At 35.7% G+C, this 18834-nt stretch overlaps 1 protein-coding gene across 1 annotated transcript in view; it reads left to right on the forward strand.

The window, feature by feature from the left end:
- The window catches only part of LOC149781807 (trifunctional purine biosynthetic protein adenosine-3-like), a 96516-nt gene that overhangs the window by 36608 nt on the left and 41074 nt on the right, over nucleotides 1-18834 (forward strand). The window contains exons 8-10 of the mRNA XM_089935972.1: nucleotides 6967-7054; nucleotides 7443-7528; nucleotides 12023-12191. Coding sequence (XP_089792098.1) covers nucleotides 6967-7054; nucleotides 7443-7528; nucleotides 12023-12191 — 343 coding nt within the window. The remainder of the gene's footprint in view (nucleotides 1-6966; nucleotides 7055-7442; nucleotides 7529-12022; nucleotides 12192-18834) is intronic.

The following is an 18834-nucleotide window of genomic DNA, read 5'->3' on the forward strand; positions in this document are numbered from 1 at the left end:
AACTTGAAGCAGTAGATGATGTTAAAAGATGATAGATGTAAATAAATCATTTTGTATAACTGTTCATTGAACTTTTAGCATGTTATATGTGGATTAAACTTTTTCCTCACCAGGGGTTGGCATGTATGTAAAATGAGCAATATATCAGGGTTTTATTTACCAATGTTGATCGTGATTTTCTTCATGTTCAACAAACAGGAGTATCATTTTTGGTACTTTCTAGTAAGAAAATGGGATCCATGACTGACTCCATGTTATAAGTAAGTTCTCAATTATCCGGGTGCAAGTTATCGAGGGAGTGGTATATTAACATCTTCACTAACTGTCGGCCATTCTTTATTCATAGGTCTTAGACAGACTTGCCAATCCTTATGATTTGACTTTAAGTCTTGCAAAAATGACTCCTAACCCATTACCTCATAGAGTGTATGGCTTTTTAGCCCTTTGATATACATGTAGCAAAGCTACCCAGTGCAGTGCACTATAAATAGAACACCTGTTACTTGTTTGACTCCATTCACATAGTACATTTTTTCAGCAGTGTTGTGTTGTTACATTTAACAGCAATTTTAACCATTTTACATTTTTAGTACACATATGTATGGAGAGATTTAAGAGCAAAATCTGATCGTTATAGCTGTATAATTATTATTCACTGAAGAATTTCTGTTATGTGGATTAAAATCTTGAGAGGACTCGTTCACAATCAAATCAGTAAAGCCGTGTAACCAATTGTAACTGTCATTTCTCATACTCAAAATTTACAAGTTCTTTGTGTCTACATTACTGAATCATCTGAATTTGATAATTTATAAAAACTAATTGCTGCCTACATCAATATCAGAGCCTTTACTTAAGTTATTGAAGCTTTCGTAGTCGTGATTCTAATCATGAAAACTCTAGTAAGTAATGAACGAAATCAGTGACCTCCATTTTGGAGGGTGGAGAATACGACCCAGTTACTTTAAATAGCTGATTTCCACCAAAGCATAAACAGCGATCACATGATTTGAAGTAATGGTCATTCACACCAATGAATGTAGTATATAATAGGGGGTTTTTCCCTGAAGGTGGCGCAACAAAAACCTGCTACAAATGGCAGATGTTTACAGCAGGCATCAAAATGTGCTTCCATAAGAATGGTGTAGAGGTGTTGAAAGGTGTTTGTATGTGAATCGGGTAGAGGCGTCCAAAAGTGCTTCCATGCGAATGAAGCAGAGGTGTCCAAAGGCGCTTGCATAAGGTAAAGGGTTAAAACACTGACATCTGGAATAAAAGGAATCGATAAGAAATCTGATTGCTTTGGTTAAACCTGGATACTGACTTGTCCATGTTTGAGTTTGATCTGGATTTCATATTAGAGGTGGTCAGGGAACCAGGCTAACTTAACATGAGCAACTCAGATGCTTTAAACTGCACATATATTTTGATGCAACATATCCACATGAGATACATATTCAAAAAAAAAAAAGGGAAAAAGTGTAAAATAGTCTGTGCCGAATCATAAAACGGAATATTCAGCGAAAAACCAGGAAGGGCAACACTTACATTTATTGGACATGTGTTGATTTGAGTATGTCTGTAGATTGAATGTGTGATTGCCATCATCATATGAAATTGAAAAAGTCTTACGGATAGAAAGAAATAATTGAGCTCCATAGCATTTGGAACTACCGTTTTTGAAACTGTAATGTAGGTAATTAAGGTCTAAGTGATCTTTACAAACTTTTAATTGAACATAATGTTTACCAGTTCTGCTTCAGTCTCATTTAACTTTCGAACTTATTAAATACATGTTTTTCAGGTTTTCAATAGTACATTTTTTGTTATACCTTACAAAACTTTGGTAATTTTTTTTTTACTGCCTTGCTGAGAAAGTCTTGTTAGGCTTGTTAGATCTGCCTAGTAGGTGTACAGAAATCCATTGTCATATCGTCCGAGCTGGAAATTGGTTGTTATGGATGGAAACTTTTGCAAGGTTACTTGTCCGTGGACATGTACATTGTTTCCTGTAACTTGAAAGGGCATTATTTCCCATTTTGGCTGAGCAATGTTTACATATGTGCCATTCAGTGATTCATACTATTTAACCAGTGAGTACCTTACGAGAGTGTTGTATATTTACATAGTATATGCTGAAATTTATCAATTAGGACTGAAACCAGCCAGCTTTTATGGATACAACCAATGAAAGCAGACAGTCATGGTTTATACAATATCTTTGAACAGTTACATCAGAATGATATTTATTGGCTGAAGGATAGGGCTTCCCTGAGAATTTGTTGTTATGAACCAATCACTGGACTTCTCTAAACCATTATAATCAACCATGATGAATTTTCACAGGCCTGGGATGAATCTTGATGGATTGTTTTGTTATTAACCTTTTTTCTGAATAGTGAAAAGTTGAATGTAAAGTCAACAAAATAGGCTAAACCTAAACTTGACTGTGGCATGGAATACAATTAAAAAAGAAAATGGTAGTTTAAGGATTCTTGGCTGCAGGAGTTGCTTTGGCTCTTGGCCAATGAAGATTGCATAAAATCACGTCTTGTAAGATACATAATAGCACAGGAGTGTGATGTTAAATCAATAAAATATGGCAAAATCTGTGACAACACGAAATACTTCACTTAGTATTATAGTAATGATAAGGTTATGTCTTGTTGTCAGATTTCATCATATATTATTGCTGAAACATCAGACTTGTGTGGTAAGAAATACCCTTCTGCTACAGATAAAACCAGTGGATTGTTTGCAGGACAGTTTATCACAAGGAAAAACACGCTGTTAACACATCAATAAAATAGTGCAAAGCACAATACATACCAATTAAAATTTGATAATAGAAAGGTCACATCTAAGGTAAAAAAAGTTAAGGGTGATTTATAGAGTGATAATTAAATACAATCTGAATGTTACTAGAAGCTGTTTAACACAGCATATGCCTTAACAAAGCTAAGAAAATGTTTTTTTGACTGAATTTCTTGATGAGATTCAATTAAAAAATGGAGTTGAATTTGGGACTGATCACATCAGTATAACTATCAATAGTAGATCTTACATCCTTCCGAAAAATATCAAGTATTCAGAGCTAAATTCATTTTCATTTTTTAGATGCTAGTAGTTGTAGACAAGAACACATTCTTCTTAGATTTGTAGACCCTGACCATTAAAGTCCAAAACTAAGACACGTTGAAATATCCGGTATGCTTTACACGTAACAGATCCATGCATTTAAATGGTGCAGCATAATAAAACCTGACATCCATGGAACATGTAGCAGTAAGGATAATTGGATTTATGGATTTAAAGTTTAATGTTTAATTGGCATGGAGGAACAGAGGTCAGTGGGATAAACTTTGAAATCAGTACATATTGATGAGATCTGCAATGCATCTGCTTGTGAGGGTTAATTGGATATTTTTTGCATTAATACCCTGGAAACTGGTAACCTTAGAGGGTGGGTGTTTTACTATGTTACTTTTTTTTAAACAAAAACTTGTTGATGCCAAGAAATTCTGATTGTAGAAAGATTTTGCTGATAAAGGGAGCCATTTAAGATTGGGACCACTATAGTTGGATCATTCTCAGAATTGACATATTACGAGGAACAAATTTGCAGAAGTGGTTGTTTTTCAATAGATTTTTGAAGTTGTTACTTTTGCAAGACACTAACTTACTTTGCAAGATACTAACTTAACTTTGTACATTTTTGCAATTACATGATTGAGATTGTGTGTATTCCTGGAAGAGGATTACAAATCAGTGTACCCAATCAGAACCTGTAATAGGAAACTTTAAATTGTTTATACACGACAAAATACATATCCAGTTAGGTTTTTATTTATGTTTGCTGGTCGGGGTGGGGGGACTGGCTGCTGCTACAGATGAAACTGTTTTGGTTCATTCTAACTCACTGATTCAGTAGTTACTGAATGGCACAATATGGTTGTACAGAGGTCACAGCTGGTCTGTGAAACTCCCTGACAGAATGTTATGGGTAATCCTTGAGTAAAGTTTCTATAGTGGAAACTGAAGGAGCTCAGCGAAAACTGGGCTGTCCAATGAAGGTTGGGATGACAGCGGCAACTGTGTGGCCTTCACTCGCTGGTTTAGTTTGAATACACCATATAGTGCTGACATTAGATTCTTGGGTGAATAAATGGAATGGAATAAAGTGAATGCCCCAGGGAGACTGCTTTATTTAGGGTAAGCAACATGCAGCAGCACAGACACTCCCATGTCCGTTGAACACTAGGTATTGAGGTGGGGATAGCAGCTTTTTTGACAGAAATATGTGTTCTGTCGCTCTCAGCTCCAGACTAAGAACAGTTGAACAAAGATGCTGCATGTGACAGCAGGGACTATTTTGATTGGCTGGCAAGTGATGTATTAATACATCTCTTGCATATTAATGCAGACTATTTGCAGGAATGGTAGTGAGTGGGTCACCTATTGCTGTGTATAAACTATTCTTAAGGGACTATACAAATTTGAATTTTTTAAATATTTTAATGCTGAGAGTAGTGATATAGACATTTTTGATTTTTGTTGTTGTTGTTGTTGGGTTTAACGCCATTTTTCAGCACACGATAGGCTATGCATGGCGGCCAGTATTAATGGTGGAGGAAGAACCCGGGAAAACCCCAGGAGGAACCACCGACCCACGAGAAGCTACTGGCAAGCTTGCTCACATACCCACATTGGCGGAATCCTAGACTCGAACCCATGCAGACAGAGGTGAGATGGCAGTGATCCGTAATGGAGAGTTCTTTAGACCACTCAGCGACATTTTTGAAGTATCAGCATTTGCTGAATTCATCATGTGTGTTGACACCTGTACCTTCCAGGTTTGGGGTTCAACAACCCCTTTAAATCTGGTGAAAATTGATACCAGAAACTTGCATGAAAATGGAAGCAATTTACTAGTTATTAAATACCCATGGTAAACAACACTGATGGAACCTTGACTTTGTGGTGGGTGATATTTAATTTACCCATGTTTTCAAATTATTAAAATTTTGAACTGTAGATACAATTGTGTAATGAATATCATCATGAAACAGATAAACACCATGCATACCATACACATTTCTGAATGGGAATGGAGGCATAAGACAGAAGTGTTTGCATTAACAGTATTTTTGTCTACTGCAGACGTCTAGAGTTTAAAACATTACCGCTTAATTTATCAAATTTGTTTTGTACATCAGGCTTATAAGGTGACCCTTCCTCGGCAATAGTAAAATTGTCAGTGAGTATATATGGTACTAGTGCTGGCATTCACAAAATCTTGAAAAGTACTGGGATGTTTATGGTTACCTTGAAAAGTACTCAGGTTTTTTGAGTACCTTGAAATTACTTTGGATTTTAATGGTTACCTTGAAAGTACTGGGATTTTGATAGTTACATTAAAAGTACTGGGATTTTGATGGTTACATTGAAAAGTACATGTACTGGGAGTTGAAATGGTTACCTTGAAAAGTACTGGGATTTTGATGGTTACATTGAAAAGTACATGGATTTTGATGGTTACATTGAAAGTTCTGGGATTTTGGTGGTAACCTTGAAAAGTGCTTGAATTTTAATGGTTATCTTGAAAAATAATAGGATTTTGATGGTAGCAATGAAAAGTACTAATATTGTTATGGTAACCTTGAAAAGTGATTGAATTTCAATGGTTATCTTGAAAAAGTTTTTCTGTTCAGATAGTTTACCTTTAAAATTGAGTTTGAGTAGTTACCTTAAAAAGAGACTGAATTTAGTCGGCTCCAAAATGTACAATAAAAGTGCTTGAAAATGTCCAGTTGTTGTTGAAAAGTGATGGAATTTAAATAAATAAGTAAATGTTACACTTTTTTTTCTTCCACCTAATTATTTCTTATGTTGGCCTGTATATTGATTCCACTTTTTTGCTACATGAAAGAAAAAAAAATCTTTAAATAAGAAAAGTTTGGTTTTTTTTTCTTTCTTAAGTTTTATTATTTTTTCTTGAATACCACTCATCATATAAATTGGAGAATATTGTTAAAAAAAGCCGGAAGTTTGCTGCATCAGGATAGCACACAAGTACATTTCTCTATCATAGACCTATATGTACTTTCTATTTGTATCAATTGTATGACATATTTGCAAGAAAACTGACAGGTTTCTGAAATATGATTTTTTTAAAATCATGGATTCATTAATAATATATTTAGCTATTGGACCAGTCTGTACTTTTTAATAGAACAGTACCATATGTTAAGCAAAACAGTCTTTATCAGTGTGACTCATGGATGTCATTGAAAAATGTTGGAGGAGAGTGATCTTTGTAAATTTCAATCAGATCAGAAAAAGGAGAAATCAATAGAGTTTTTAAAGTTTGAAAAGAAGAATATGAGAGTGATGTAATGAATGAATTTAGAATATTATTTTGGCTTGCAGCCATGAAAAGTTAAAGATAGAATCATAAATTTGGGGAAGGAGACTGGTCATAAATTGATATTGATTAAATGACTACTTCCAAACCCCCATCTCTCAGCTGTAGGTTGTTCACTTAGGTCTATTTCAAGAATAAATATTTAAAAGTTTGATTTGAATTTGTAATTTTGAGAAATCCGCAAGATGTAGTCACACATTATTCTAAAGATTAGATGCAGTTTATGGTGCTTGAAAAAGAAATGTCTAAAATATTTCCTTGGAAAGTACTGGACTTTCCTGATGAAATCTCTATGAACAATGCTTGTGTTAACATACATATGAAAACAGTGTATTAGTATTACCTCTATCAGGCAACTATTGTTTGCTCAGAAACAAACTAGGCCACAAATTTTGTCATAATTAGCACGAGTCACGAAGACATAGTTTTAAATCTTGAAAACTTATTAGTCCTGCATACTTATTTTTCTTGATTATTTACTAAGATATCAGTATTTAAAACTGTCAAGTAAAACAGAGCCTGTTACCTTTATGCACCTGCAGCTTGGTCTGAAAGATCTGGAAGACATAAAAGTCAGTATTATACAGAAAACCATTGATGGACTGAGAGAAGAAGGAATTCCATTCAAGGGTGAGATCATGTGTTTCCATTGTCTTTGCAATAAATAGCATCATGTTTAATTCACATTGCTCAAATTACGAGTATCACATTTTTGTTTTACCTTTGGAGAAAAAACTCCGCAGATACTGATAAGTTCAACTTTTCATTTATTTGTTTATAATTAATTGTTTGGATAATTATTTCATATGGAACTATATTTAGAAATTTAGTCTTTTTGCATTTCAGACTATGGTTAAGGTGATAAAATGAGATGAAACGTTCAATAAATCATGAGCACAATTGTGCAAAAACTACTTGCAAACAAAATATGATTTTGGATTTACAAACATCAATCTATTTTTTTTAAAAATTATTATTCTTGGCAACTTGTGAGCTCATGCATTTGTTATTGTGTCAGGTGTGTTGTATGCTGGGTTGATGATGACCAGGGATGGACCTAAAGTACTGGAATTCAATTGCCGCTTTGGAGACCCCGAAACACAGGTAAAAATGAAATACAGGTAATTGCCATGATCTCGTGATGATTATCATTAAAAGGAAAATCCAGGTAAAGGTGTCATATGTTCTCAATTAATACACCCGGTCACAAACAAAGTGTGCTTAATATGTGGGTTTCTGCATTTTCTTTTGTATTGCTGTTTACCACAATAGAGGTGATGTTTTTGATGTGAATTTGATCAAACTTGGAATATGGGCTTATAACATTAATGACGTTGATAATGAGCAGAATCCTGGCAGATTAGTAGGTGATCTTGTATCTGAATAGCTGAATGTTATCACTCAAGAAACCATGTATCTGATTCCTATCAAACTTGGAATACAGGCTGATATGGTCAAGAAGTTGCACTATTGTGATAAAGATCTGTGAATATTAATGAGGTTGTTGCCGCTCAAAAGACATGTTAAAAAGACTTGAAATATCAAGATCTTGCATCTGATTGACAAACTTGTTATTCTGGAAGCCATTATTCTATTGATTTTGATGCAACTTGGAATTGAGGCATGTATGATCAGTATCTTGCATCAGTTTGAGATATATGAATATTAATAAGGAGATTTTGTATCAGGTCAGATGAAATTGTTGATTATCTAGTGACTGTATTTCTAAATTGAGTTTTACCAAACTTGTTAAGTAGTCTTTTGTTGTTGAGATGTTTGAGTATGCTTATGAGCAAGTTCTGTGTGTGAGTATGATGTAATCTTGTATCTGGTTGTCTGAACTTCTTGTCATTCTGGAAACTGAATTTTAATAGGGACTTGATTCAGCTTCGTAAACAAGCAGTGTCACCATTGTTCTAAGATATTAGTGGGTTTGTTAGGCTTGTAACCTCTTTAAATTTAGAAACTACTTTCCTGGAAGAGAAATTTCAATAAAACTTGGTAAATGGGTGTATATTATCAAGATCGTGGATTAGTTTTAAGTATGTGCATGATGCTGCTTATTAGTTATGCATAATTTTGACTTGAATAGACCAAAATCTTTCACCCTGTTTTCAAAATAGAATTTCTCATGACTCTATTCAGATAATTTTAGTCTTTAGCCAGAACCCCACTGATGCTATTATCGTACAAAACTAAATTAGCTTCAGCATATGATTTATTTTTTAAAAAATCGTGAGCATAGCATTCGTCATGTCTTTAATTTGCTGACAGATGAGACGAAAATACATCGTTGCTGAGATTTGACCTGGATCTGGCCATTTGCGTTGCGAGTCACATGACTATTCAAATCTTGGAACCTACATGTCAGTGACATCAGAGGTCATATAGTCACATGATATCGACAATAAACAAATGTCCCAAGTTGTTGTACATAGAATTTGGACATATATAAAAGTCACTTAATGTTTGTAAATAAATATAATGCACACTTAATTCTTAACATATTTATTCTGAGAACAACGAACAGAAACCTGTTGGTATCGCAGCAGGGTGGAGAAAACCATATTTAGAGTACCACGATCAGAGCACACCTCCCCTCTGCTCTGTACCCTACACTTGCTATCCATTCGATCCAGAATCAAACACAAAATTTGTTCTCTGTACTACATTTAACTGACAGACTCCAGTCCAACATACATATCTGACCTCACCCATGTGTATATACCAAGATACTTATGCTTCTCTTCTGACAATTGTATACTCATTATTCCCACCTTGAAAACAAAGTCATATGGACAATGTTCTTTTGCATACCAGGGCCCAGCAAAGTGGAATGAGTTGCCCACTGAACTTAGACACAAAGAAACAATGATCCCATTCAGGAGTGCTCTTAAAAAACTCACTTATTTCGACTGCAAGAACAAACTTAAAGACCTAATAATGTTTCCTACCTTAAATATTTTCAGCATGTTTTTTTTTGTTTTCTAATTTCATGGTGTTTGTTTTTGTAATCATATTATTATGTTTTTTATCTTATATGTGTTGTAAAGCGCTTCTAAAGATTAGGTGCTATACAAAGTCCTCATTTTTATTATTTTCAAGAAGAACACAGCACGTGTCAGTGATGAATTTTTGTTTGGTGTCACTTGACTACCACACTGATACATGCTCTTTTTAGTGAATCTGGTTTTCTTCAAATTTCTGTAACATTTACCGATTTTCGTCATTGTTTTCACAATAAATATTTTGAGAAGTTTATGAGCTTTTATTTTTCTATAAAAATTACATGACTTTTACTTATATGTTTGATTTGTTTTCCTACAGCAACACTAGAAATGGTCTGTTGTTGATATCATGTGATTGTATGACCTCTGATGTCATTGAGATGTAGGTTGCAAGAGTTGTGTAATCACATGACTTGGAATACAAATGGCCAGATCCAGGTCAAATTTTAGCAATGATGTACTTTCGTCTTGTGTGTCAGCGGATTAAAGATGTAACGAATGCTATGATCACAATTTCTGAGAAAATAAATAACATTCCTATCGATTTCATGCAGGTATATCTCGATGAAAGGTCGTTCAAGTGTGCTGGATCGGCTAGAAGGCGGCTACCCCATGCCGACACCAAATTGCATCGGCATATTCCAACGTTTCAATAAGGAATGTGCTCTGACCCTACACTCCAGCATAAATGTCGAAATATCAAAAAATGGGGTGGCAAGGGTCAGAGGAAACTTGGACTAAGTAATTACCAGTCGGAAATGCACTGGTCCTAAATGAAAAGTATAGCCATCATCATCTTGAAATTCTTGCTATTGCTTAAGAAATGGTTTCAACACTGCAGATAAAAAGAAAACTGGTTTAATCTTGAATCCCTGAATAGTGTCTTTGTGAAGTCATATTTACATTGGTTTTCACCAGATTTCTTGTGGTGTCTAATTAGTCCTGAGTGAAAATAATGCCAATCATACCTCCATTAGGGCTTTCTTGAGTCATTCATCCTGAATTAATTATTCATAGTTACCTAGCCATAATGGAGGGTCATCTTGACATGTAATTGTTTCTTTTATCTTGTATTCAATATGGCCACCATGGTGACCATTTTGAAAATCTTGTTATAGCTACTCCTCTGGAATGGAGGGTCATATTGCCATTGAGTTTTTACTTATATCTTACATCCAATCTTGAAAATCTTGTATGGTTTCAGCAGTCCAGCAAATCCTTTTTTGGCCATTGAAGTGTTGGATCCTTCAAGGAACTTATTATTTTTGCAGGAGTGTATATATACATCTTGGTAATTCCTGTCATCATTCTTATTTGCATGCCGTACATAATTCACTTACAGAATTAAATCTTGTCAATATAAAAGCTAATGGCATAGACAGTTGTCCATCATCACTTATGTGAAGTTCTCCTGTCCATAGCTACTACTCCCAAACTTCTTGGAGGATTGCCTTGAAATTTGACAAAATCATTAATTTCAAAGCCTAGTTGGTCTAAAATGAAAACAGCACTGCTCATCCAGTATGTCCACCACAGAAGCCATCTTGAAAATCATCATTGCTACTTCTCCTGAATGTAGGGTTATAATAAACATTAGGTTGTCACTGAAAGACTTATGGTGTTTGGTTGGTCCTAAATAAATATGGTGCCCATCTGATGACCAACTTAGACATCCAATATGACCACCACAGAAGCCATCTTGAAAATCTTACTGCTCTGCTCCTGAATGCAATAATGATGACATGGTAAGAAAGGATTTAGATGATGTGTTGTTGGTCCAAAATAAAAATGGTTCTGCTTGGACATCGAATATAGCCACCACTTGTAATGAAATTCTTGTTATTGTGACTTCTTATGAATGGACAAGTCTATCTCTGATTCATCCGAAATCTTATGATTAATCAGACCTAAATTGAAACTGGTGCAGCCAGATACCCAGTAAGGGCACAGCAGTGGCCATTATTATGTCTTCTCCTAATGGATAGTCAATATCAACATGGGGTTTTCACTAAAACACTTCTTATGATCCTAAATTAAAATGATGTCAATCTTTCATCCAGCATGATTGCCACAGAATCCACCTTTAAAATCTTATTAATACTAAGCTTGAATAGAAAGTTGTATTAACATGGGGTATTCACCAGAAGACTTCCTATGTCTTGTCGTTAATTAATAAACATTGTGCCGATATAATGTCCAGTACAGCCAGCATGATAGTCAGCTTGAAACTCCAGCTAAATGGAAAGTCATGTCAACACTTGATGACTAATTATGATATATAGTTGGTTCTGAATGAAAATTATGCCATTTTGCATGCAGTCTAGCACCATTGCAACTATCTTGAAAATCTTGGTATTACTGCACCCTCCAGAATTGATAGTCATATCAACGTAGGGCTTTGCCAGCCAAAAGGTTTCTTATGATATTAGTTGGTGCTAACAAAAGTGGTGCCCATCATATGTCCTTGATGCCAGTCTTGCATCCAGAAATCTTATCACTCGGGAATATCAGAGATGGTTCAACGTATAAATATTATTTTGTTTTGACATGAGCCTGTTTTGTCCGTTGAATTGGTTCTGTTTTATTTCAGTCCATTCTGCCCCTTCTGCAATCCGATCTGTACTCAGTTTGCAGAGCCTGTGTGGATGGAACTCTTGCTGCTAATCAGCCGCAGTTTGACTTGAACAAAAAGGTTGTGGGAGTTGTTGTAGTCAGTGGTGGCTATCCGGATTCCTACCAAAAGGGCTGCAGAATTACAGGTATAAATTTGAGAAGCTTATCCAAATTTGTATCTCAGTAATGACCTATAAAAGAATTGACATGAAATTATGGCATTTTTTTCATGATCTACAAGTCTTGGTACACGATAGACATTTTATTCCTGCTGATCACTCACTGTATATTTATTAATGGACTGTTATCATGGATTATTAGAATTTCTACCTATTTTAAATATATATTTCAGATAGGTAACAGTTAGATATTAAACTCATGAAATGAGTTGAATAATGTCCAGCTATAGCCTTGGCAAGCAAAAGCTGGACATTATTTAACAAGTTTCATAAATTTAATATTAAATCTCTTCTCATTTGTGATTCTTTTTATCACTAGAAATTATTTAGATAGAAAGAATGAATAATTTTGTTCATTCTGAGAGACGCTGTACCTTTCATTTGTTGTGCATAAATAAATGTCCCAAACAAAGTTAAACAGTAAAAGTATGTTATACATTTTTGATAACTATAAATCAACGATTAAGCATCAATCCTAATAAACTGAACAATTTACAAAAGACAAACTATTTGTCAACACAAAATGTCCAATGATTGTCATGTCACATTGATATGGTGAACAGTACCAGTTTGAGTTGGCCTACACTGCACAGTGCCAGTGTTTACGTTGAAATTCCACATAACAGCTAAACATGACATTGTTGTGATATTATTGTGAAAAGAAGATTACTGGATATATAAATACACATATGTACTGTAATGTGTTTGTGACCAGATATTCGCAGTATTTGATTTGGAACATTAGGTTGTACAGAAGATGTAAACAAATATCTTTTTGAGTCAGACTTGCATCACATATTTACTGCATAAATATGCCATTGTTGGATAAGTTATTTCATTTGGGGAGACCAGTTTATGTCTGTGTTCTTTAGTTCGCTTGTATATAGGGTGGATTCCGAACTTCAGATATAATGCCCCTTCATCCCCACCCCTACCCTCGCTATCATCTGGGCAATACCCATAGTTTTACTTCTTGTTGTTGTTGTAGCGTTTAACATCATTTTTCAGCACATGATAGGCTATAACATGGCGGCCAGTATTAATGGTGGAGGAAGAACCAGGGAAAACCCCCAGAAAGAACCACCGACCCACAAGAAGCTACTGGCAGGCTTTCTCACATACCCACATTGGCCGAATCTAAGAATCGAACCCACGCAGATAGGTGAGATGGCAGTGATCTGTAACTGAGAGCACTTTAGACCATGTTATTGTTCTTGTCTTGGGGCTTTTGCCGTTTTACATGTTATGATATGTTATAAAACAAACCCCTGTGGGGATAAATTGACAATGTTGAAACAGATGAGACCATTTTTCTCCAATTCCCTTTCACAAATTGAATCAAAAAATGGCAGCCAAAAATGTTCAATAAAAGCAAAAAAATCCCAGAAGGCGGGGTTAACAAAGTTTTTCCACGATTGCAGCCAGTCAGAAAAGAGAATACTGCACAATAATTTCATGGGCTTATTTGGACCAGTCAGAATCACATAAAGTGATATGTTCACACATTATAATATAAAAAATATTAAATTGCACACACTATAGGCAAAGTGTACTATGTGATAAGCATCATTTCATTGGATTGACAGGCATTGAGCATTAGCACGATGTTTAATTGATAATAGCAGTAACTTATTTTTGCATTATTGCATTAAAGATGTCAAAAGTTACCAGTAATTACATTTTTGCATGCAAAATTTAAATACCTAACTTGTTAAAAAGTGACACAAATATTAAAACAACAATAATAGCATTTGGTTCAGTACTTGCATTTATAGTGACCTTGTTTACATCATGGCGTAACTGCATCTACATTGAAGATTTTAAATTGGACTGAATGAAGTTCATCTCTTGGTTTGGAATCATAGGTACCACTGCGCTAAACTTTAGTAATGTCTCCAAAATGTGATAAATGAGTCTAAAAAGCAATGCTTTGAAGATAATTTTAATAATAACACAGTTTGCTTTGACTTAGCAACCTTAAATAAGTACACGATGACTCATATTGCGAATGAAATGTAGTTGAGGCAGTTATAATCGAAAGGAAATCTAAAACAACCAGCTTTCACAAAATCAAAAGTGAATGAATAATGTGTGGAAAACTGATTTTGTGTTGAGTCAACACAAAAAACTGAAATACCGTATTTCATGTATTTGTTTGTACCAATTAATTTTTTGTACATAATCTAGTTATCAAAATCGTAATTTTTTAAATGTATCATAATTTTTTGTACATATCACTTTGTATTTTTCGAAAAATCCATTAAATTATCAGACATAAAATGTCTACTAAGAAGATTTACGTTTGCAAAAAAGATCGATAATACCATATTGCCATTTTGATTTTACAGAAATGAATAATTAATTGTTGGTCAGAAAATACAATGATTGATGCATAAGCTGTCTTAATGTCATTGCAATATTGACTGGTGTTTATGTACAAATGGACAAAGGACTTCACAGAACATACTTTTAAATATTATCGTTAATCGGTTCTCCTTATAAAGTCTGTCACCATAACAAAACACCACATGCATTTTAAAATGAATTTTTAAGCCCTTTCATGTTTTCTTATACAACAAAAATTACATCTCAGTACATGCTAAAGTGAAGACCACAGACTCTTGGTCAACTAGGCTTATTGTCGCATTATAGTCATGAAAATGTAAAATATAAAAACCTTGTAATTTTCTATTGTAAATTTAAAACTTCTGGACTTAATTAAATCAATTCATATATATACATATACTAGCTTTTATGTGTTTGTTCAGTTTTGACTTGGATATAATCAACATTTTATTGCAAATCTATTCAAGGATATACCCTTCTATTATCTTTATTGGTGAGTTTGAATAATAAGTAATGCGTATGATCACTTGTCCTTATAACAAATTCTGTATGGACACTGGCTTAAGTAGCACATTGACAGATTTTCATTTCCATAAAGAGAGTGCATGTCAGGTATTGGGCTCATCAGCCACAAGTGCACATGCAATAGCTATGGTCATCCTCCCTAAATCTTTGCAAACGAAGTCAAGCCAACACAACACACATTGTCACAACAAACACATGGCTATGAAGTGTTATTTACACCATAATTAAACTTGCTTAGTACTTTGGTTATTCCAGTTGAAACCAGATTGGGGGCAAGAATCGACAGAATAGGTCAAATCAGTGAGTAGCTCATGGCCATCTCTGTATTTGGAAGGAAGGACCATACACTGCTTTCAACGCTTCATAGAACCACTTGTAGTCACCAGCGTCAACGTACAGCTTGGTTCTTTCTGCAAGCTTTGTCCACCATTCATTTTGTATGTCCCGGAGACTGCACTGGAGGGAGCTGCAGATAAGGCGGAAGGCTGCTTTCTTCTGTAGACAGGATGGTTGAGCGAGGTTGGCTTTGTTACGCTGAGCTCTTTTTGGCAAGCAGTTCTTGGATTTCTTGGTTGTTTTCATCAAACTGGTGTTTGTTTTTCTTAGTGGTGAGTCTAAGGATTTCTTCTGAGGTTTGCAGAATGGCAGTCTTGATGTGATTCCACATCTCTTCTGGAGGTAGATCTGGCAGAAAGTTAGGTTCTTCAAGTCTAGACTGCAGGCTATCTTGAAATCTGCCTTGATGTCTTCAGACAACAGGTTTTTGATCTGTAGCTTCATTCTTGTGGTACCTCCTTATTGTCTGGGCCTGGGGTTGAAGTGGAAGTTGAGCTAGCATCAGACAAGACAATGATCTTTGTGGCACTCTGCATTGGGCATCATTCTGGTATGAAGGACATCTTTTAAATCCCTCTGGCGTACTATGATGTAATCGATTAGGTGCCAGTGTTTTGATCTAGGATGTATCCAGGTTGTTTTCAGGCTGTCTTTTTGCTGGAATACAGTGTTTGTGATGGTGAGCTGTGATTCTGCGCAAAGTTCAAGAAGCAGGCACCCATTGTCATTGTAGCCACCCACGTCATGTTTCCCAAGAATGGCTTCCCAGGCTTCTGAGTTTCGTCCTACTCTTGCATTGAAATCTCCAAGGATGAATATTTTGTCACTCTCTGGGATGCTCTTGAGAAGACTACACAGGTTATTGTAGACTTTATCCTTTTCAAAAGATCTGCCTGGAGTGTTGAAGCATACACACTGAAGAGTGTGGTGTGTTGTTGGTTCCCTAATGGGAAATGCATGTACATGATGTAGTTGGTGTGACCGGTGGGAAGGTTTGTTAACTTGGTGGTGACTGAGTCCTTGACCATGAAACCGACTCCTGAAAGTCGTTTTTCAGTCTTTGGTTTTCTTGACCTGTACAGGGTGTATCCAGCGCCGAATTCTCTCAGACTTCCCTCCTCTGAAAGGCGGACTTCGATAAGTGCAGCAATGTCAACACCAATTTGAGAGAGTTCATGTGCGAATAAGCAAGAGTGTTGTTCGGGTCTGTTGCTGTCGGCTTAGTCTAGCATTGTTCTCATGTTCAACAAGTCAGTTTTAGTCTTTTTCCACGATTAGAGGCAGGTGGGGCATTTATCTGTTATGTTTTGACCGCATTGGAAGATGCATGTTGGATGCAGCAGGCCAACTGGCCGGTCGGTGTAAGGAGACGAGCTTTGGTTAGGCTGTCTTTTCTGGACCCCTCACCATGCAGAGCAAGCAGTGCTGTCCTTAAAAAAGGCTGCTTGGTTATTAAGGCTGCTGCTGGGTGATGGTCCTGTCTCCAGACCAACACCAGATGGCCAAAGGTCTAAGTCGCTTGCATGCAGGATTGGGACTGGGGCTTCAAGTGACAACTTTTACCTGCCATTTTTGCCCCTTTCCCATCGCAGCAGGGCTTGATTGAGTCGAACATAGACAGTACAGTTTCTTAATGCCTGCGGAATGGAGCTTTAAGGTGGAGTGCAGTCTGCACAAACTGGTCCCACCCTTTAAACCTGGGGTTCATCTGCCATGACCCAGCAAGCCAGGATGGTGACAGATAGGTCTGCAGTATGTAGTTTTTATATAGGAGTTTCCCTCTCCTAGGCTGATGGCCAACCCTGGCTGAAGAGATCTGCCTTCCCTGCTATTTTGAGCCATAGCTGGTCGATCACAGCTGCTATCCACTAATACATATGGTGCGCCCTGGTCCCGAACACTTGGCCATTGATCTGTAGAGACCTTCTGCCCTCGCCGGTGACTTCCTGTAGAACTTCATACATTGTTTGGCCTGCCAACTGAAACGGTCTACTGGGGTATGCCGGGCATGATTCCTTCTTGGAGGTAGACATGAGAGATTTGGGAGATGGATGAAGACCAGTGCATCCGTCCACTTGGAGAGTGCAGCTGCCAGACAACAAAGGTACTACCTCTGTTCAGAGCCCCCTATACATCTTATGACAGTGTACATCGTAATTAAAACAAGAATGAATTGTTAATTAGCAGTGTTTATTGATGGAATATAGTACGGTCGTAATACATGAGGATTATCACAATCGTCAGGTAACTCAAAATACAGTCTTATTTCCTCTTTGCAAAAGCTACAAATAAAAACTGCCCTGAAAAAGTAGTCTTGTACACATACTTTTTTCATCTCTCTCTCACACTCGCACACATGCGCACGTGTTCACATGCATTAACTAAACATGATTTATTTATTGCATTTTGATGATGAGATTATTGCAACTCTAAAAATACAAGTTGCACTTAGTTTCTTGACAGTGTGGACTTGGTATCATTGCATACAATTTACCAATAAATTACACCCTTAACTAATATTCAAACCATCTTAATTATTTTGCTAGTCCTACATGTAAGACCTCAATGCAGTTATTTATGTTTTGACTTTCGTGCGCACTAAAACATAATAACATTAACATGTGATACGTCTTACATGAAGAAGTATCATTTTGCCAACATTACACAACATAACGGCTACATATGCTCTAAATGCAGATGTGCTTGCACCCTGAGACATAATCCTCTCTCTCTCTCTCGTTCACTAATAACAACAAAAATCTTTTTGAGTTCTTTATTGTAATTAGATATAAATCTAGAATTGAGAGCAGAATGAGACAGAAAATATGTTTACTTTGTACTTTTGTAGTTAGGCTGTCGAGTAGCGTGTGTTCTGTAGAATTTGTTGAGGTATGATCCCTTTATTTTTTGTACATGGTCAGAACTTCAAAATGATAATTATTTATTTGACATATTTTTTTACACTGTAATTAATAATTAGTTTTTTTATATACAAAAAGTTGCGTGAAATATGGTGGAGCCATTATAATCAATCGATCTGAATGAAGAATTTTAACCTATATTAATGGTTTTTCTTATTGAATATATGTATTTCAATATGTGCTAGTTATGTGAATACATGTATATGCTGGTTATGTGTCTTTGATAAATATTCATTAGACATTTTTTTTATTATAGAGTACATCATCACCCTGTAAGATTGCTTATAGCATTGAAAAACTATAAATATTGAAACAAAGTAAATAAAATGGCAAATGGTGTGTAGCTAGAATGTGATCAAGAAGGATGAGATTTAGTAAAAACAGCAAACAAAGGAAAATCTAATACTTTTATGAATAGCCAAGGATATAAGTGATGCTAATTATGAGATGCCTTGTGTAAGTGTGGATCGTGAAGACTTGTT

This window comes from Sinohyriopsis cumingii, chromosome 15 (assembly GCF_028554795.1).
Source record: "Sinohyriopsis cumingii isolate HCF-2022 chromosome 15, ASM2855479v2, whole genome shotgun sequence".
NCBI classification, from domain to species: domain Eukaryota; kingdom Metazoa; phylum Mollusca; class Bivalvia; order Unionida; family Unionidae; genus Sinohyriopsis; species Sinohyriopsis cumingii.